General features: G+C 45.3%; 1 protein-coding gene across 5 annotated transcripts in view; it reads right to left on the minus strand.

The window, feature by feature from the left end:
• Positions 1 to 469: 469 nt before the first annotated feature.
• The window catches only part of ICK (intestinal cell kinase), a 38,736-nt gene continuing 17,453 nt past the window's right edge, over positions 470 to 21,752 (minus strand). For 4 of the 5 annotated variants that reach the window (XM_019537514.1, XM_019537512.1, XM_019537513.1 and 1 more), the window contains 9 exons: positions 20,376 to 20,508; positions 19,699 to 19,870; positions 19,009 to 19,176; positions 14,596 to 14,898; positions 12,848 to 13,038; positions 12,041 to 12,192; positions 8,210 to 8,338; positions 3,292 to 3,405; positions 470 to 1,337 (listed from right to left, as the gene is read on the minus strand). In XM_019537514.1, coding sequence (XP_019393059.1) covers positions 1,183 to 1,337; positions 3,292 to 3,405; positions 8,210 to 8,338; positions 12,041 to 12,192; positions 12,848 to 13,038; positions 14,596 to 14,898; positions 19,009 to 19,176; positions 19,699 to 19,870; positions 20,376 to 20,508 — 1,517 coding nt within the window. In that variant the 3' untranslated portion in view covers positions 470 to 1,182. The remainder of the gene's footprint in view (positions 1,338 to 3,291; positions 3,406 to 8,209; positions 8,339 to 12,040; positions 12,193 to 12,847; positions 13,039 to 14,595; positions 14,899 to 19,008; positions 19,177 to 19,698; positions 19,871 to 20,375; positions 20,509 to 21,752) is intronic. The other variant, XM_019537515.1, reaches the window with a different exon arrangement.

A 21,752-nucleotide genomic window follows, 5' to 3' on the forward strand; every position in this document is an offset into this window, starting at 1 on the left:
ATGTTGAGAATTAAGTTGGAAAACAAAGGCATAACAATTCAGTCAGCTGCATATATATTTTTTCTTAAACTTTGCTGCTGGCACATACTAATACAGTACTAGTCTGTCTGTGAATCAGCTTTGTCATATTCAATATTGTCTTAAATATTTCTTCAGATACTATATATTCTGTAAGTTGCTCCTTGGAAGCCCTTAATAATTTTTTAGCTGCCATTAACAGGAACAGGCCTATACATATTTTCCTTGTGAAAGATGACAAAAATTGTGTTTGAAGCTGCATATTCAGGAGAGTGAAGCAGACACCAAAAAAAGTTAAGCCTGCAGAAAACTCTTTGGTGAACTATAGGATTCTAGCTGCCAAAAATCATCTAGTATATCACATCCCAAACACAAGCCTAATGTGAGGGAGAAGAGTAAAAGCTGTTTTCCTTCAGGCCAAATGCCCGTTGCAGCCAGTGGGGATTTTGCCCACTGCAGGATTGGACCAAGAACTACAAAACTGAGACAAAAAGGCTGAGAAGCACAGAGTCCAGAGAAAAGTGTGTGAACAAAAGCCTGAGAAAGCTACAATATAATTAAACTTTCTACTTATCTAGGACCCTTTGGCTTCAAAATAGAGCAAGGTTAGGCCCTTGGTCACTGATCTGATGTCAGCGCAAAGCAAGTGAGAGGAAAACACTAGTATCTAGATGCTACAGGATGGGTCTATAACAAGGTTGAGATAATGAAGCTTCACTGACCCTTTGTCTAATACACAACATTCAGAGCTTAAACATGTTTACAACACAAGATTCAGTGAATGCCTCCTTCTTGCCACTGCACATTTGTCACAATACTGCACCAGTTTGCTAAAATTATTTGCTTGTATAAACTGCTTGGATCTGCTAAAGGAAAAATTTCAATTTTAAAAAAGTTCGTTAAAAAGCTTACTGTATAAAATGCCCCCAAACCCCATATACAAAATGTATAGAATTTAAGAAAATAATTGGACCTAATCACATACTAAAACATTTTTATACAAAAAGGTACAAGATTGCATTGAAATTAATTAATAAAAAAAATTAGTCTTGAAATGTCTTGCTCATAGAAGATAAGAGATCTTCAGTCATGGCAAATGGTCTAAAACTAGTCACCATTTCAGAGGAAGTGCATGTTAATTCAACAGAAAGTGCTTTCTGCAAGTCACCGGTGAGTTCCATACTTTGAAGACCAGTCAATCCGCCCATGGATTGGTTGAGCTGACGGGGGGAGTGGCATTAGCCCTGGGGTGCTTTTTGAAGGTGTACTGTACGATGGTCGCCCAATATGAGATCTGACAGTCTTCAGGCTAGCATAATCTACAAGGGTGAAAAAGAGAAAGGCAGGCAATAAAAATTCAAGGAGCAGCTCAGCCCAGATGCAGGAAGCCCTGAGCACAGGGTCTGGATGCTCACTGTTAGAAAAAGAAACCTTAGAGATATTTCACAGTTTTTCTAAAACACAAAAAAGAAAGAGTGAAACAACAGGAAGTCAAGCTCAAGATCCACACCTGCCTCTGGTCCCCTACTATGACCAGTATCTGCTGGATGCAGCAAGAAGGTGGGTCCAGAGGAACCTGTTTGCAGCTCCCCAATTCTGAGGTCAATCCTATGCTAAACCTGGCCTCAGCATTCCTTAATGCAGCCTCTCTGATAGGGACTGGAGATCATAGGTAGTGTAACATGGGGGTTCATGCCCTGCTCGCTCCCCCTGGGTATAGCCTAAAGAGAAGAGCACCTGCTTGACTTTGTACTTCTGGGCTGTACACTCCAGTGTCATGGGGTGCAAGGCATTCTAAAAAAAAAAAATAAAAAAAATCAGGTTTTGTAGAATGGCACTGTTCTTGGCTGCTGGAAAAGAACTGACTCCATTTTTTTCAGCCAAATCACCAATTCTTTTGTCCTCCTGATATGGGCTTCAACAGGAAAGAGTGACAGCTCCTGACAGCAGCAGCAAATTTCACTGTCACCTTAGAGAACTAGAGTTCCTAGAGCGCTCTTCACTCCATAACATGCACTGTTCATGCCTGCTGCTTGGTGCCACCTCATGGAGAAAGGTGAAAGATCCGTCCCAAATGCATTATTCCCATGTTACGCCTAAGGGTAGCACTGAGGGGCCACCCTGTTTTTTGCTTGCTGTATCCTTCATCCTGTCAGGGAATACCAGACTCACTTTCCAGACCCTTCATGCTGCCAGGTGCAGTACATGAAGGCAGGAAGAGGCAAGGAGACTGTGCCTCCTTTGGTATGTTTACACATTGTGCAAGCAGCTACCCCAAGGAATGGCTAATTCAAATTATTGTATTTACTCAGATTCAGGATAGGTTTTTTCCCCTGCATTTTTTCCTGGGATGCCAGAGCTGCCGCTGCTGCAACCACTGCTTCATGGCCAGGCCAGAACTAGAATTACCCTGTGCTCCATGCTGGTATGGGGCCAGAGCTATGATGGATAATAAATAACAGAGGGGGCAGAGGCTGGGGCAGGTGGGGGGGGAAACAAATAGCAGGGGTGTAGGCAACAGGAGGTGAAGGCACTGGGGGTGGCAGGAGGAGGGGGCAGGCACCAAAGGGCAGGCTACCTGCCTCCTGGCCATAGGGGTGAGGGAGATGAATTTAAAGATAACCCACCAATAATTAGATTCTACGCATGGGGAAAAAAAAAGTTATAACAAAATTTATAACAACATTTTCCATGCATAGAATCTGATTGGGGGAGGGAGGGTCATCTTGGATTCTAGTAAATACGGTAGATAGAGCTGTGGAGAGAGGACATGCTAAGTAGTGCACCCTATGCTGGTACATAGTTATGAAAGAGATTTTTATTTCCTTACACTGGAGTAAAACAACTTACAGGTGGAGGGTGTATGTTGTATCTGCTGCAATTTTACACTGGTGTCATTCTCAGTGTTCACTTTGTCTTCACACAGGCTGAAAACTAAGAATATTCATGCATTTTCTGGAGTGAATTGGGATGAGAGTTTTGGAACTATGCTCCTGAAAGTCCCACCGTGGTGGGAAGTAATGGTTGAGCATTTGGGGCCAGAAGTGCTATGGACTACAAGTTATGCTTACTTCTGTTTAATCAATGAGTGTAAGGATTTGTATCTATGGGTGTATAACTATGTTATTCTGAAGGCTTAGACCTATTCTGATTTCCCTATTCATGAATAGCAGCTGCAATATAAGAGCCTAGAGCTCTAGACACTCAGTTCTTCAAGAGCATAGCATTATTGCACAAACGAGCAAAAGCCAAGACAACTAATTCTTCACTTACTTGAGGGTGGATCCGTAAGTGGAGCTAACTGAACCCTCTGCCCAGCAGAGCCTACTTCCTTTTTCAGAAATGAAGGGATATAACCGCCAGTCAGGCCATTTGAAACTGTGGGCCCTGAAAGAATTTGTTAATGAAGAGCAAAACTTAAAATCAATGCAATGGATCTTAGATAGGGGGCAGAGACCAGACACATTTACCACAGCGTGTATTGAATTTTTATTTGATGGAAAAGTGGAGTGGATAAAGTACACAGCATTATACTGGAATAAGTTACTAAGTTACTCCACTTTGGTGTAAATTAGCCCTAAAGAAAATGAGGAGCCTCTTTTTGCTGCTGTAAGTTATGCTGATGCACTGGACATCAGTCGGCCCCTTAGTTATTTTAATTCCAGGCTAGCCATTTGCTCAATGCAAAGTAGCTCCCCTGCCACCTACTGACCAGGCCCTGTAATAGCACTTACTGCAGGCAGCCTGCTTGGAAGTGATACCTATGTGTTCACTCCTTACTATGGAGGAAAATCTGGGGTATACTACTCCATAATAATTACGTAACGTGTCTGCACCCATATGCATATCTTACTGTGGGTGTTCTGAAGGCACTTCACAAATCGTACATTGGTGGGTCACATGGGTCACACTCAGAACTAAGCCAGTCCTTCACCTAATGCAAATCAGCAGAGCTCCACTGGGATATATACAACTATGAAAATTCACTGCACAGCATAATCTCATTTGCTGTGTCCTTAACTGAAAGTTTGCAGCCACACTGCTTTAAACATTCAAGTAAAAGACATACAGAACTCCAGGGGAGTTTTTCTCTGCAGCCCAGTTTTAACAATATGCTGAGTATCCTTTTTTGAGAGCTGCTTCTATGTGGCAAGATTAGGTTCTTTGGCTCAGCAAGGATCTCCCTGAAAATCACTAACTGCCCAATGCTTGTCCTGAACAGGGTCAAGCTCAAATCTGGCCGAACAGGGGCAAGCTCAAATCTGGCCGAACAGGGGCAAGCTCAAATCTGGCCGAACAGGGGCAAGCTCAAATCTGGCCCTTAGCAAAAACTGCAGGAAACTGACCAACAGACAAATCATAAGGGCTAAGGACAGAAGTTACACATAAACTGGTTTAAGTGATCAGAAACTGGTTTAAACCTGTAACAGAACATAAGTTCAGTGCATGCAAACCAGTTTCAAAATGTCCAAAACCAGTTTAAGATAGAGCTGTTTGAATGTAGTATCAGACCTAACCAACTGCGGTCAAATATATGGAACTTGTGTCCCAGAGCCCGTTCTGGTTTAAGTTAAATCACAGTCCTCCAGTATCCCAGCATGCTCTGCAGCCCTGCGCTGGGCTAGGTTGAGCTGTTTGTTCCAGCCAAACAGGGCTGACCCTGCTCCTCTCCTCCTTAGCTGGAGCACTCTCTCTGCTCTGGCTGGCTGAGAAAGGGGTGGGGGTGTGAAACCCTGCTCTGGAGTGCTGCTGGGTCTGCCTGGCAGGGAGGCAGCAGCCCTTGCCAGGCATCCCCAGCCCTCCACCCGCCTTGCTGCTCCAGCGGCAGCAGCAGGGGCAGGGCCATATCCTGGTAGCCTGAGCAGAAGTGAGGGTTTAATCCCCCCATTGCAGGGGGACAGCACGGGCATTGATAGGTTCCACTTGTACACCCAGGGCCATGGCGGCCAAACACCAGTAGCCTGAGGGGAAGGGGGCAGGTTAATCCCCGCCATTTGAGGCAGCAGCGGCAGAGGCACCAACATGATGCCCTAGGCTCCAAAGAACGGCCACAAGGGGAGATGTGACCTGGCTAGAGGTGGTTGGGGGAGCAGAGCCAGTGCAGGTTATGCAATTGACCAATACACAGTTTCACAGTTTGTAGGGTCGGAAGGGACCTGAGCAGATCATCGAGTCTGACCCCCTGCCATGGCAGGAAAGAGTACTGGGGTCAAATGACCGCAGCAAGATGTTCATCAAGCCTCCTCTTAAAGATCCCCAGGGTAGGAGCCAGCACCACTTCGCTTGGAAGTTGCTTCCAGATCCTAGCCACCCTGACCGTGAAGTAGCACCTCCTGATATCTAGCCTAAATCTACCCTCTGCCAGCTTTTGACCACTCCTGGGAGTGCTTGGGGGAACTCCCCCAGTGCCTGCTGGCCCCCCGACCAGTTTGTAAACGGCCACTAGATCCCCCTCAGCCTTCTCTTGTGAAGGCTGAACAGGTTCAGGTCCCGTAGCCTCTCCCCGTAGGGCCTGCCTCTCCATGTTGTCCACATCCCTCCTCTGGACCCTCTCCATGTTGTCCACATCCCTCTTAAAGTGCGGCGCCCAGAACTGGACGCAGTACTCCAGCTGCGGCCTGACCAGTGCTGCATAGAGGGGGAGGATCACCTCCTTGGACTTGCTCGAGATGCATCTGTGGCTGCATGACAAGGTGTGGCTGGCCTTCCTGACTGAGTCCCCACACTGTCGGCCCATGTTCATTTTGGCATCAATGACTCCAAGATCCTTTTCGGCCTCTGCACTGACAAAGGAGTTCCCCAGCCTGTAGGTATGGTGCTGGTTCTTCCTCCCCAGGTGAAGTACCTTGCACTTGTCAATGTTAAAACCCATCTTGTTCTCATCCACTCACCACTGTAACCTGTCTAGGTCTGATTGCAGCCTATTCCTCCCATCTAGTGTGTCCACTTCCCCCCCACACCTTAGTGTAGTCTGTGAATTTGAACAGGGTGCTTTTTAACCCCTTGTCCAAGTCGCTGCTGAAGATGTTGAACAGTGCGGGCCCGAGGACCAAGCCCTGCGGAACCCCACTGCCCACATCCCTCCAGGTCAAAAATGACCCATCCACCACCACTCTCTGGGTGTGGCCCTCCAGCCAGTTGGTGACCCATTTGACTGTGTAGGTGCTGACGCCACAGTCCCCTAGTTTTTTTTAAATGATTATGGGGTGAGAGACAGTGTCAAAAGCCTTCCTAAAGTCCAGAAAGACTACGTCTACTGCTACCCCTGCGTCTAAGGATTTTGTGAAGAAGGCCACCAGGTTGGTTTGACAGGACCTGCCTCTAATGAACCCGTATTGGTTGCCCTTAAGCATAATCTCTCTTATTGGCCCCTTTGAAACATAGAAGTTTCAAAATGCCCTAACCTGGTTGAATGTAGTATCAGACTTAACTGACTGAGGTCAAACGGTGCATGCCCTCCCTTTCCTGGCAGTGGAGCGAACCATGGTGGCGGGTGGAAGTTAGGCACCTATCACCCACTGCCTGCTTGTAGCAGTGCTGGGCACTTGGGGCGGGCTGCCATGGGCCAGTTGCTGCCTATGCCTCTGGGCTGCAGGGTGGGGCTGAACCAGACCAGGCTGCATTCCTAGGTTGTGGGCCGGACTGGGCTGTGGCAGTCCATTACACCCCTGCCACTGCCCATGCCCCTGGCCTGCAGCAGCCTGTCTGAGGATCTGGCACCACTGCAAGCAGGTAGCGGGTGACTGGTGGTTCATCTCCGCCCACTGCAACAGTTTGCTCTGCCACCAGGACAGGGAGAGGCATGGGGAACCACGATGCAGCTGCAGCCCACCTGCAAACTGCAGTCCTTGCACAGAGCTGGAGGTGGGAGGCGGCAGGTGCTGCCCCAAGACCACCCCCGCCTGGGCTGTGCTGCTGCAGAGGGAGGCAGTGGTGAGTTAGGATCCATAACTAGCTCCAGCTTTCCTGCACCACTCCCTCTTTGCTTGTAGCCAGGTTACTTACCCCTTTCCCATGCCTGGCTGACCACTCCTTAGAGGGACTCAGCCCAGGGTGCCATGTTGGTCCTTTACTACTGCTGCATGCAATGGGGGTATTCAATCCCCCACTTCCCTTCAGGCTACTGGTGTCTAGCTGCTGTGGCCCCAGGTGCATGAGTGGTGCCTATCGGTGCCAACGCCATGCCCCCTCCCCTGCAATAGGAGGATTAAGCCCCGCTTCCCCTCAGGCTACCAGGGTTTGGCCCCACCCCGGCTCCCGCCGCTGGACCTGTGAGGGGGTGGAGGGCTGAGGACCCCTGGCAGGGGCTACTTCTTTTCTCTCCTTCCAGGCAGACCCTGGCAGGGGTCCCTGCAGGCCAGGGTGGGGGTTTAAACCCCTCCCAAATCATACTCAGGCCTGTCTGGGCCTAGCCATGTCCCCCCCTCAGCTCTAGCACCCCCCAGCTTCTGCTCTTAGCTACTGTAGGCATGTGCCTGCATTTCCAGAGTCAAAAGTGAATGTCTATTCACTTGCAAATTGATTCAATTTTTGCAATTTAGACTAACCTGTAAACATTGAATCAATTCAGGCTCCAGGTTTTTGAAAATCTGTCCCTAACCAGGTAGATTGTTCAAGCTAAAAAATGGGGAACAGATGGGGTTTAGCAAAAACCAAAGGAGTTAGCCTCTATAAAGCAAAGGTTTGTTTCTGCAATGCAAGACAACTCTAGCAAAACGTATTGCAAAAGATCCAAGCGGTGATGAAAAGTTCATCTCTATCACTTTGACAGTGCTCCCAAGAAGAAAGTTTCACTCCAAGACTACTGAAGCAGTTGCAGCTAATATTATCAGATTAGACTGAAGGCAAAAATTTCATTTAGTTTATCTGACTGCACTTGTTCTAGTTATTCTTGTATGCAGTCCGTTTCTGTCCTGTTTGCGTGAGCTATTTACACAGCAGAAGAAAAACAGCCAGCAACTGAAAATCGGCAACAGGAAAGTAAAATTTCACAAAAACTAGAAAGAGGACTCAGGGCTACTGATATTTAAAACAGACCAGATCTCCAAATTCTCAATATCTGAAGGATCAAACCTGGCCTTCTAAGAGTCTGAGATCTAAAACAGGGTGGGGCACCTTTAGGCCATTACAAAAATTCTCACCCTCTCCCATCGCAATTCTCTTAGAATGTTTAACTTTTTACAACTTTTACCTGAACTCATCCTGTTGACACCTCCTACCACACCTGATACTTTCCCAGGCAAACCAGAACTGGGCCAAGGATTAGATGAAATGGAATCTTTGCTTGAATTGGAGATGATGCTATTCCTTGTGCTTATTCCTATTGGAGAAAAATAAAGAGTTAACTGGCCATTCTGAAATCTTAAGTCTCATATGCAAATATTACATTGGTTTGTAACAGTACAAAAATATAGTGTGAGCAGATGGTTTGCACATTAGCTTAATGAAAAACCTCTCCATGCCTGACTGTACAGAGCATGCTAGCTGTATGCAGGCTACTTTCCATCATCTCATGTAGTGTTGCTACATCTAAGTACATACCCTGTTTCTGGAATGGGCACGCTGGCAGAGAGCTAAAGGTATCTGATGGGAAACTAGGCTTTGGCAGATGTTTGATTTTTTGACTTGCTCCTGAAATGTAACAACATGCACAGGCCCTTACTGAGTGTCATGATTCTCACTGAAGTTAAAGGGGACTCAATATTAGAGAGGTCCCTATATTCAGATTCCTTGTAGGATCAGGGTCCTGAGATTGTCAGATGCTCTGGTACTGCCCAGGACAGACAATGCTATGTAAATGCAACTTGTGATAAATACAGACACTTTATGCTACTGTCAGGGTTGTTTTTTTTTTAAATTTAGAGAAATAGGCAGGATAAGGATTTTACAATATTTAACTCTACTTCCATACTTGTGCAGCTTCTACTGAAATCAGCAGAAGTTGTGCCCACAAGATGCACACACGAAGACATGGTCTTTGCTGTCTCATGAAGGCAGCATAACATACTTGGATGAGGTGTGACAAATAATAGCAGGCTTGCGCTCACCATGTTTAACGTACATTTAGCAGTGTAACTAGTGACTCCAAACTCCATTTAAAAAATTCTTCTTCCAAGTGTTTAAGGTTCTAACCTCGATGTTATAGTTACATGCACATTTGTACATTACAAAAAGGATTAAGGTTATGCCAACCTGGCATAATGAGCATACAGTAAATTTACATCAGACTCTCAGGCAGAACCGAAAGAACACTTGAAACATTGGTTTCAACCAGTTTTGCTGTGCACTCCCTGACATGTATAGTCAAAACTGTATAATTATGGAACTCCACCATTAAAAAAAATAAAATTTAGTGAAAATAAAAGCTAATGAACTGTTCACTTTTCCTTCTGGCTACTTGCAAACATTAACAAGATGCCCCAAAGCCTTGTGATGCAGACTGAGAAAGAGAAAGCCTTGTCTCATTTAATCCCAATAAAACAGAAGGCTTGTCTCTACAGGGAAATTCATTCTAGCCAATATGAAGCATGCGGTACTACAGATTAGTAATTCCTGATAAACCAACTCCATGTGTGGATGCACTTATTCTACAATATAGCATCACATTCTAGATGAGTTTAGTCCACTTGAAAAAAATTCTTCATGCTGAGTTAATTTATCAGAAGCAGCAATTCCAGAATAACTCTCATGTAGACACACCCAAAGAAATCAGGAAGGCCAACCGTACCTTGTCATGCATCCACAGATGCATCTCAAGCAGGTCCAAGGAGGTGATCCTCCCCCCCTATGCGGCACTGGTCAAGCCGCAGCTGGAGTACTGCGTCCAATTCTGGGCACTGCACTTCAAGAGGGATGTGGACAGCATGGAGAGGGTCCAGAGGGGGGCCACTTGCATGATCAGGGGGGAGCAGGGCAGGCGCTATGGGGAGAGACTATGGGACCTGAACCTGTTCACCCTCCACAAGAGGAGGCTCAGGGGGGATCTAGTGGCCTGTTACAAACTAGTCAGAGGGGACGAGCAGGAACTGGGGGAGTCCCTGTTCCCCTGAGCACTACCAGGAGTGACCAGGAATAACAGTCACAAGCTGGCAGAGGGTAGATTTAGGCTAGCTATAGGGAGGCGCTACTTCATGGTCAGGGCGGCTAGGATCTGGAACCAACTTCCAAGGGAAGTGGTGCTGGCTCCTACCCTGGGGGTCTTTCAGAGTAGGCTAGATGTATAACCTGCCGGGGTCATTTGACCCCAGTACTCTTTCCTGCCATGGCAGGGGGTCGGACTTGATGATCTACTCAGGTCCCTTCCGACCCTAGAAACTATGAAACCTAGCATGATGCATTTATGCACAACCCTTCTAAAAAAGCACTTATTATATAAAACGTTTGCATTCTGCCCAATGGTGGCATGCAGACTGCAATAATTAAGAGGTAAGGACAAAGGAGTCCTTTAAAAAAAAGAACAGCAGGGCTTGACTCTACATGCTGCGGGGTACACTTAACTCCTCCAGGTGGCAGGAAAGAAAATGTCCCCCTGCTGCTACCTAACATTGGCTGCTACCAGCAGTATGCATTAGGGCTGTGCAAAATTTCAGCAGCCATTTTGTTTCATATTTGGACGGTTCAACAGTCGAAACACCAAATCCGAAATGAAATGGGCCATCCAAAACATTTCAGAAATTTTCCAAAACAATTCGGATGTTTCTGAAACAATTCGGATGTTTCTGGGGAATCAAACAGGGAGCTGGGGAAATGTTCAGGTCCTCAGAGCTGGGGATCAAACCAGGAGCTCCTGCTGACTGTTGGAGCTGTCCCAGGCCCCAGGCAGTGCATGGCACCCTGCTGAGCTGTGCCGTGCCTGTGTGAAGGTGCAGCTGCCACATGGGTGCCAGGCTGGGGGGGGATCCTCATTGTCCTGCACTGCACAGGGGGGCCCTACTACAGCCCTCAGAGGCCTCAATTGCCACTGCCAGAGCTGGTGAGTGCGGGGCTTTTTTTTTTTTTTTTTTGTACTCCACACTCACGCCAGCAGTGGATACGGATGATAACAGCATGCTGATGAGCCCACACCGAGCGCTGGGAACAACTCAGTGCTGGAGCTGGCCCCAGCTGGCAGTGGCAGCCTGCTGTCATCCTGCATCCAGATCCGGGGCCCGCACCCCCTGGGAGGGCTGCACCAAACTGTTCCTGAGGAGAGCAGACCCCCGGATCTGTGTGCAGGATGACAGCCAGCTGCCATTGCCAGCAAGTGATACGCGTTTGCCTTGAACAGTTTGAGGTACAGCTTCCCAGAAACTGCTGTACCCATCTCCTTGAAACTTGCATATTTCATCCGAATCAGGGAAGAAATGACAAAATTATAGGCAGTTTTGTGATTCTTCATTATAGTTTATGGCTGAAACACTGTTGAAATTCCTAAACAGCTCCAATACAATTTTAGCCTAAACAAAATGGGACAGTGATTCGAAACACCAAAATGAATCACTGTCTCTCTGAAATGCCAAATCCGAAACAAAATGAAACAGCTGTTTTGGACAGCCCTACGAAATACCGAGATGAAACACTGAATCTGAAACCAGAACGAAACTGAGGCATTTCACACAGCCCTAGTATGTATTCATGGGGTAGCTTGGGGGCATGCTTCTCCTCCTCTGATACAGAAGACCAGGTCAGGATACAAGCAAGTGCCTGATCCATGAATGAGGCACATTTCCTAGCATGCTCCAGCATACCCAAAAGCTAGTCTACAAATCTGTTTGTGCTGCAGGAGAAAAGGGCTGCTCCTGACACTCATCCCTTTTTTGCATGCTGGTAAGACAGACATACCTCTATTTATAGTTAGCTAGAGCTATCTCTTTGTAGGGTAATTGCTTTAAATTAACAAGACAGCTCCTTCCAACCCATGTCCCCCTTTTTTCCTTCAAACACAGAACAGTCTCCCTGAGCCCAAGATAAAGCCCCACGTGTCCTTTATCACTTCCCATTGCTGTCAAAAGGTCACGTGAAAGAGGAAAATATTTCTACTAACCAGGTAAATACCTAGAGTGTTTCAAATAATGCTGTTTGGCTGCAGAAACATGTAATGTAGGGGTGTCTTGCCGTGGAAAGGTAGCATGGGAAGGTGCACTGCTGCCAGAACCTACACTGTCTGAAGGCTTCAGATCCAAAATACTTTCAAATCTGTAACAGAGAGAAACCACCATAAGCACAAAATTCAAGGCATGCATTTCATTCATGCTAACCTCTTCCTGCATCTCAGCCCCAAGAATTATTGCTCATGATGTGTTTGGTACTATAAAGATTGAAAATATCACCTCACAGTTTTGTTAAAATACTTAAGTCACTTAGGAGCCTAAGGCTTCTTTTTAAGAGACCTTAGGTCACTGACAAGTCATTCTGTAACCTCTTCCAATTGCCTCTGACTCAAGGGACTTGCAGCCTAATTCAGAGACACAATACAGTTCAGCCATGTGGAACACACCAACATGATGATTCAAGTGTGAAGTGGTAAAGGTGCACTCTGAGAAAGCAGCACCAGAAAGGCTTCCCAAGCTAAGCATGTTTGAGAAAAAAAATGTGTAAAGGGGATCAGGAGCCCGTGAGCAGGGAGTGACTATTCCAAGTGCAAGGGACAGCAAAAAGCCAAGAATAACTGGAGTGTACAGCACCTGGCACTGACTTATTAGAAGCCATCTAAATAGCTATGTAGGAGAGAAAGAAAGGAGAAAAAAAATGACACCAAGTATCACAGATTTCATAGACATTAGGGCTGGAAAGGACCTTGTAAGATCATTGGACTGGAGTAAAGTCTAAAGATGAGACCAAATCAACTTACCTACAAAGACCTTCATTGGTCTGTCTTTTCTTGTTTTTCAAATCTGTTTTGCTGAGGGAAGAGTTAAAATCCAGGTCTTCCAAGTCATCCCAATCTTCAGCCCCTTTCACTGTTCTAGTAATGTGACCCCATCTTCGGCGAGGCTTTGGTTTCAGTTCACTATTTGTATTCTCTACCCCACCTGGAATTTTCTGCCAGTACAATGAAAACACAGTATTTACAGCATGCAGTTAAGGAAGTAAGAGGGTAGGAATCAAGACAGAATTTACTCTCCCCGACCACAAAGAAAAACAAGAGAGAGAGAGAGATTTTGTATTATCTCCTATATCACCTTCTGTTTCAACAAGATAGTCTGTAGAAGGAGGGAACTCTAAGGTCTCTTTTCTCTAGTTTTCATCTTTTACTATACTACAAAAAGCAACCTTTCTAAGTATGGGAAGGGGGAGTTAAGATTACTTAAGACCGGCTGTAAAATACCCGTCATTGGCAGTTTTTAAGAACAGATTAGACCTTTGTGCACCATGGGCTGGATGGGCGGGGCCCAACCATCCATGGGTCTGATCTGGCTGTGTTGGGGGAGCGGGGCTTATCCTAGCCCTGATTCAGTCCTGGTGGGCAAGAAGGTATGGCTTGACACCAACCTGGCCACATAGGAGAGAAAGGGGGTGTGGCCCAGCCCCCATTTGGCCACACAGGACTTGGGAGTTTGGTAGCAGGGGTGGGGTGGCGTATTAATTTCCACAGCTCCCTCACCCCCAAATTTCCCAAGGGAGTCCTGTGGGCCAGATGCCATGTTTTCACGGGCCAGATCTGGCCTGCAGGCTGAGGGTTAAACATTCCTGGGTTAGACAAACACTTAGCCGAGATCGTTTAAACATGACCCTATCCTGAAGTTCCTTCCAGCCCTAGTATTTTATAATTCTAAGGATCACCTTGTGCTGGATTTCTGCCTTCAGACTCCACGCTTACGGACATAAAACTGCCAAACTGCCCATACGTCAGGTTCCAGGATCCATGTGGCATAAACACTGAAACATGCACCAGTACCACTGATTTCTCTTACTGGATTTTGCAGGTACAAACCCCAGCACCTACCTCCTTAGCAGCTGTTTAAGTGAACATACATATATTTGCATTTTGTTGAGTTTTGCACATGCTCAAGTGCAAAAGCTACATCTTCACAGTAAAAACTACTACTGATTCTTTGATATGGTTGGTCCCACTTGGGCCAAAGTCTCATGCACACTAAAAGCATTCCACATCACCCTGACATTGTAAATGACATGAAGTAAGCATAAAATTACAGATTCTCTTAAAGCCATTTTATGATGCCAGAATCACATAAAGTGGCCGTAATATAAATGTGACCTCTGCCCACTTATTTGCTTTATTTCAGCCTAAGTAAGGACAGATGAACAAGTTGCCATGAAACAGGAAGAAACCTGGATAAGCTAACTTGCACTTACTGATAGTTTAAAGCATGTATATGGACAGCTACCAAGGAGTAGCTGACATGCTACAAGTTGCAATAACATGTTTGTGTGCCTAGATCCCAAGACTCCAGTGATTTCAGAGAGCTGTTTTTGACTTATAACAGGGTGAAGAGAGATAGCCCAGCTATTCTTAACTCCTATTTTTCTTACTGTTATTACAATACAAAGACAACAAATTCATTCATAAAAACACCACCAAAAAAAAATTTAACTTATGAAAAATAGGCTCATTGGTTGTTCCAGTTTGTTCCTTACCTGTTGAGGAACCTTATTGTGAATTGCTGGCAGAAGCACCTGGTTAGACTTGTCCTCTATATGATCACTCACTGAGGCATCTATTTTATATGGGTACACCAGGTGCTGGGAAGACTGGCTTTGCTGCAATGCTCTGGATGAAAGACGGGCTTGGGGTTTTGGGGGAGGCTGCACAGGAGGAACAGGTTTAATATGGTGCTGTGCTGGTTTATCATGGAGTTCTTTCTGATGTTTTCCCAGGTCCTGAATGCAGTGAGAGGTGCCCAAGGCATGCCCAACTTGGAAGTATGTGTATCGAAGTGCCTAAAACACAGAGGCATCAGTATTCAATGGAGGAAGCCAGAGTCCCTGACTAAGCTGTCACATGGGATAACTCCCAGGTCAAGTAATACCTGACAAAGGAAAAAAGGAAAGAGACAATGGAAGGTATATTGCCAAAGAGAATAGCATAAGATGCTCTATAAACTTAGAGGGGAAAAGTAAGTTTTCCCAGAAATGAAGAATTTTAAAACATGTATTATAAGTACATTGCGGGGAAGACAGCAATTGCCTTCTTGTGGTGCCTCCTGTGAGTAGCTGTAAAGTGAAATTAAAAGTTACTACCAAGGCAATTGGACTTTCAATTTTTCCAATGTCAATACTCCATACTTTCCAATGTTTATAGAGTAACTACAGGATGAACCAGAGAAACCTTTCCTATTTAAGAGGGGAAGCTTGGCTGTTCTTCAACTTAATGTTTCTCTAGCAATCAGTGATGGAACATATCACCAGGGAACTGAAGCCACATGCAGTCCTTCTACAAGAAGCATAAAAAGAACAGCTGCAGAAGATGAAGCTCTGAGGTTCCAACCTTGCCGATTCTGTAGCCAGCAGAATCCACTACCTTCATCAGAAACGATCTGCCATACACTACCTCAGGACATAACACCTTCCAGACTGCAACACAGTGGACCACTGTCCAGGTCAATGGCATAAATCATAGTCAGTATACAGAAGCCACTCTCTGCCCTGTTGTCAGTAAATCCCTGCCTCTTTACAACCAGGTAACCTTATATGCAGGTGACTTTAACTATTAACATCAAGACTGGGGCTACTCCATTAACAGTAGCATTGGAGACAGTCTTTGTCTCTGGGCAAGGATGAATGATAACACCCTCGTGTGACCCAGAGGAACCCACTGGCTCTACTGGCCTTGCCCTCCCCCCTTGCTTCTTGGAAGTAGCGGCGGCAGTGTGGGGGAGAGGGCGGGGGGGTCAAGATGCCCTGCTCCCCGCAGGCATGGGGGCTGAGGCCAGCACTGCTGGCCTCACCCCCTCTCTCTCTCCTGTGCTGCTCCCTTCCAATGTGGTGGGAGGGGGAGCAGAGGGCCCAGGCCAATGGGGTGGTGGTGGGCAGGGGAGGAGCAGGACTGAAGCGAGGGGTGGGCAGGGAAGAGAAGTCAGCTTGCCTTGGCAGCAAGGGGTGGGGAGCAGCAGACCCGGGCCAATGCAGGGGGGAGGGAGGGGCATGGGAGGAGCGGGCCAGGCCCCAAAATGGTGGCGAGGGGGCATGCTGGGCCTGGCCTGGCCCCAAAATGGAGGGTGGGTGGGAACAGCCTGACCTGGCCCTGAAACAGCACCGGAGAAGGTGGGGGTGGGGTGGGCCCAACATTGGCCCCACAGTGGCAATGGGGAGGGTGAGGGGGCATGCCTGGCCCCAAAACAGAGAGTATGGCAGTGGGGGTGCACCGGGCCCAGCCTGCCCCAGAAACAGCAATGGGGAGGTTTGGGGAAGGGGCGGGCCCAGCCCTGCAATGGTGGCGGAGAGTGTGGGTTGGGGGGAGCCAGACGCAGGCCTCTGTCCCCGTCCACATCCACCACCCATTATTATTGATAGGCAATTGGCTAGTTCATGCATAAATGGCTACAAAGTAGCAGACTTAGAAAAATCTGGAAAAAAGCTGATGTTGTTGCCATCCTGAAACCCAAATAAACCACCAAAGGATCCAAAGAGCTACCAATCCATCTCACTCTGTGTTACATTCAAAATTATGGAACACATAATCTGGAATAGAACAGAGAACATCTCTGATCCCCATCTCTGAAAAGAACTAGATGGCTTTCAGAAAAAGTGGTGTACCACTGACCAAATTATAATACTTATATCTGACATATAAAATAGATTTGAAATGAGGCAGAAAACAGGTGTGATCTTTATTGACCTCAAAACCACCTATGACACTGTATGACACCAAGGCCTCAAATATAAACTGTACCCTATGATACCTGACTGCAGGCTATGTACTTTCATCATAAACATGATCTCCAGCAACTCATTACCAGCCAAGGAGAAAAAAGCAGAGTATAAACTCTGAAGAATGGAGCTCCCCAAGGGCCAGTGGTAGCACCAGTACTTTTCAGTGTACGTACTTTAGACTTCCTGCATATAACACCAAAGTGATAAATGTACCCTGAAAATGTTGCCATAGTAGCCCAAGGAATAGAGAAGACAGAATTGGAAAAGTTACTGAGTACTGACATGGAACTCATTGCGACTACCTCCACAAATGGCACTTAAATAAAAAAAAAGTTGTGCATCAATAAATCAGTATCATCACCTTCCACCTGGGCAATTTTTGAGCCAAGGTTATCAGAGTAGGTAACCATGTCCTCCCTCATGAGCATATCCCGACCTACTCAGGTGTCACATCACACTCAGAAGGTCAGCAGTAAAGTCTCTGAATGAGTAGCTGCCTTAAGTTGTTTAGCCAAAATGTCATAGGGTGCCAACTTCAAAGTGCTCAGAACTACCACACTTACAATGGTATATGCCCCAGGAAAATGTTGCACTACTGCATGGTTCAGAAGTTGTCACACTAAAAAGCTCAATGCGACTTAACAGTGTGCTGAGACTCGTAACTGGTTGCACAATTTACATATAGATCTACTCCCTGTACTGTTGGGCCTTAGACCAGGTGTTACAAGACATGCTCTAACATGATTACGCGAACATCATTGAGGCAGGAGATGGCAAAAATCACCTGTTCCATCAACTGTTAATTGAAGACTCAAACAGATGGAGGCTTAAAAGTCATAAAACATTTATACATGAAGCCCACAAGGTCCTGGAAGAGATCGGGGATGCTGAACCAAACCTATGGGCGCAATGGAGTGGGCTGACTACTGGGAAAGGTCAGAGCTATTCCTACAGAATTTTATACCAAATGAGTCTCCCACTGGGCACGACCTTGACTGAGACACCTGGGTCAAGCTAAACAGATTGAGATCTGGAAATGGTCTCTTCAAAACAACACTGTACAAGATGAAAATCTTGGACAGCCCTACGTATGAATGCAGTGCCCAACAAACAGCACAGCACTTAATCAAAAGATGCAATTTTTACAAATGCCCAAATGGGGCAGATGACATGTACACATTGAGTGATACCAGACAGTGGCTCAGATTTGGAAGTTGACGTCTGATGCCATACAAAAGAAAAAAAGAAGAGAGAGAAGGTACATTCTAATTTTAGTTGGATTTCCCCCCCTCCATAACCCTTTCAGTTCTTGAAAGGCAGATAAATCAGACTAGTTTCAATCATCTTTGCCCTGCTTAAAAGGAAATTAAGTAGTTGTGAGTGAACAATAAAGCACTGGTTCATTGTTGCCTAGTGTTGCTTATCCAGGTGCAGTTTTTTTACTCTCTAGATCCTATTAACTGGAAGAAGTGTCCAATATCTCCTTGCCTCATAGGTTTTTACCACATTACATTCTTGTCTCACCTGGTCGCAAAGTTCCATTATATAACTATTTGTGCTAAATAATTTGAAGATGTATTTTTGGATATTCTCATCTCTGAAATTCTCTCCTACTTTTATTTAATAAATACTTTATCTCTGACATTATTCAACACTTTATGGATACCTTCTGTGAGAGATTGGATGCAAAATAACAACCCAGGCCTAGTCTTCTTGAAGTCAAAGGAATTTTAACCTTAAGTTCTCTCTAGGTCCCCTGCCTGTTTATTTACCTAGGTCCATAACCTGTAAGGTAATGAATTCCCTCAACCCCTACAGAGGTTGAGGAGTTCATTAATTTGCAACAGAAGGTGTGACTGCAGCATGAGTGGCCATACCTTAGAATGCTTTAACTTAGGTAGCACAAATACCAATAGCAAGGAAGACACAGAGCCACAGACTTTAACATGGTTGAGCCTCTTGTATATATATATATCAAGGGCCCTGAACCCTAGCTTAAGGACTCTATGGCCTATACAGCTATACACTGAGTGATATGTTACCCAGACTGTCTAGGTTAAGACTGTCTAGAATAGATACTTTGCAGGGATACAGTCCTAGCTGTCATAAAAAGATGTGGGAAAAAGGGAAAGAGTGATGAACAGTCACCAGGTGCTGATAAACAAAATGAAAACCAACCTGACTAGCCGTTGGTCGTTTTTTGGGGTCCCACTGTAGCATGTCTCGCATAAGCTGAACTGCCTCACTGCCTGCATTAGGAATTAGTGTTTTCAAGTTGTTAGGTACACACTGGGGCCAACGGAAGTTCATGGCAGATGCAAGTTGATAGCCTTCAGGCCAGTCATTCTGAAAGCAATGGTATTCCATTAGAATGTCATATGACATCATGGCTCTTAAATACTAAGGTTATTAATTCACAGAATCTTTCATCCAATGATCTCAAGGTGCTTCAGAGTCTTAACATTCAAAGCTCTAATGTGACAGAGAGCTATTTTACAGGCAGGGAATCTGATGGCAGGATCAAAATCACCAGTTACTGGCACAAGTGGGATTAGGAGGTAGGAGTCTAACCACTGGAGAAAAATTCACACTCAATTGTAAGTGAAAGTTTAATGCAACAGAACAGACCAAAGGACACCAGAAATACCAACTACCTTTTTTGGTCTTTGATAATATTATACTTTGCTGAACATGTTCAAAACGATTTTAATGACTTCAAAGAAAATTAAAGTTTTATTACAACTCAGCTCTGAATCAGTACCGGGTATAGCAACAAATATAGAAGATGACCTTCTACCCTACTTCATCAGCATTTTAACATTGCTGGCCTGTGAAACATGACTAAACACTCAACTCTCACTCGGCTACCTTTTTTGGAGTCCCAAGCACTTGGCAAATCTTGAATATAGTGTCGATTTCACTGGCACCTGGGAAAAGAGGCCTCAGTGTGTAAACTTCTGCCATTATACAACCTACAGCCCAAATATCAATGGGGGAACTGTAGCTGGTGGATCTCAGGAGAACTTCAGGAGCCCTATACCTGTAAAACAACCACAGTTATGATGTTCACAAATGAGTGCTTCACAGCATGGTTATTTCCAAGCGAGTCATGCTGTTTTTTGTTCTCTGCTTTGCAGAAAACAGCAAGTGTCCTCTAATGGGTTCCCATTAGCAGCTGCTTAGTAGAAGGAACTGCAGCTCTTTTAGAAATCAGGCTGTTATCTCTAAGTCTCCCTATCATGCCACATTCTCAGCATTTCCTGTTGACTGCATTAGCTCTTCCCTATGCTTCTTAAAGACTGCATATCATGAAACATTTTATGAGAGTTGGAGAATATTTTTCATGTGTTAGTAGTTAAACAATATTAATTATTTCCAGGTACAATACTGCTTTGTGTCCCTGTACTACATATCTTGCATGCACTGACAATTTTAATTAGGCTAAATTAAGTGTGATGCACTGCATTTATGGCTCCATAAACACATTATCTTTAACTTCAGTTAAATATGTCCATCTTACAACATAGCCAAACACCTGCATTTACCATCTTGTAGATACGTAGTCTGTGTAAGGCGGTCTGGATCTGATTTCTCGGGCTAAGCCAAAGTCTGCTATTTTCACAAGTTCTGGTCCCATGCAAAGGAGGTTTTCAGGTTTCAAGTCTCTGTGAAAGAACCCTGCAATTCAAATTAAATATAAGCCTGCACTGCAGCTTAACAACTCTTTGTAGTCTTTTTTCACCAGAATGCCTTCAGGTAAGTTTCCACTGCTCTCTGTTGAATAGATCAGAAGATCAACATCTAAAATAACTTGCTGGTCAATATAGCTTGGTCCAATTGGGATGGATTCATAGAGAAGCTCAGATTCTTAGGAAATCTGGTCACATATCTACTTTTAAAATGAATGCAATATCCATGGTGTTAGTGTTAGTTTTTATTTTATTTTAAAGGAATATATGCAAGTAAAATAGTAAAATATCTGTATCTACACCGCTCCATCCCCATTTAAACAAAATACCGTGTGTATAAAAATCAAGGAAAAATTTTGGGACTTCTCTAGCATTTTCTGTCTATGAATCTCAGAATACCTGACCACCAGCTGATACTGCAGTGGAGATCAAGTCAGGTACCTGAGATATAATTCCCTTGAGGCAAACAAGATGGTGCTCCTAGAAAAGGTACCTCCTGTAAAGGGACTTTGTCTCAGGAATGTCAGTTTTAACTTCAGTGGCCAAAGTCCGTCCTGAAATTTCATGCTGCAAAACCATACTTTAGAGAAAGTACAGATTTTTAGATGAGGGTAGAGGTTGAAGGATGATTTATGTCAGTGGGTGGCAATGTCCTTTCAGGGGAAAACCAATATAGCTCATCTTGGCTCCTAGATGGTCTGGCGCTAAGACCTGGATGCTACTGGTTCTCCCCACTGCCCAAATGCAGCATGGCCCAGAGAGCTCCCAGCTGGGCTACGGCATGGTGTAGGTTAAGTTGATCACTGTCTGTCTACAGTGCAGCATAATGTGGCCAAATTCCCTTGCCCACAGTTCTGGGTTGGATCCAGAGGCTCTGTGGGCTGGACCCAACCTTTGGGCCATAGGTTGGTGACCTGATTTAGGGTATGTCTACACTATAAGTGAAGGTGTGATTGTAGCACAAGCTGTCATACCTATGTCAGCCTAACTTAGCTCCCAACCACCCAGGGCCATGAACACACCATGGACGCAGCCTGGGTAAATACTGTGGTTGTTAGCTTGTGGTAAAGCCTGCATGGCCGAGTCATCACTGTTATTGTTAGATCAAGTTACCAAGTGTTACAACTACACTTTCATTTTGTTGTAGAAAGACAGTCCTAGATGGGATTTGGGCTGTGTTTAGATGGTATGGATTCTGAGATGGCTTATTCATTGACAAACCTCTAACTAGAA

Source organism: Crocodylus porosus, unplaced genomic scaffold (genome assembly GCF_001723895.1).
Source record: "Crocodylus porosus isolate Cpor-Errol unplaced genomic scaffold, CroPor_comp1, whole genome shotgun sequence".
Lineage (NCBI taxonomy): Eukaryota > Metazoa > Chordata > Crocodylia > Crocodylidae > Crocodylus > Crocodylus porosus.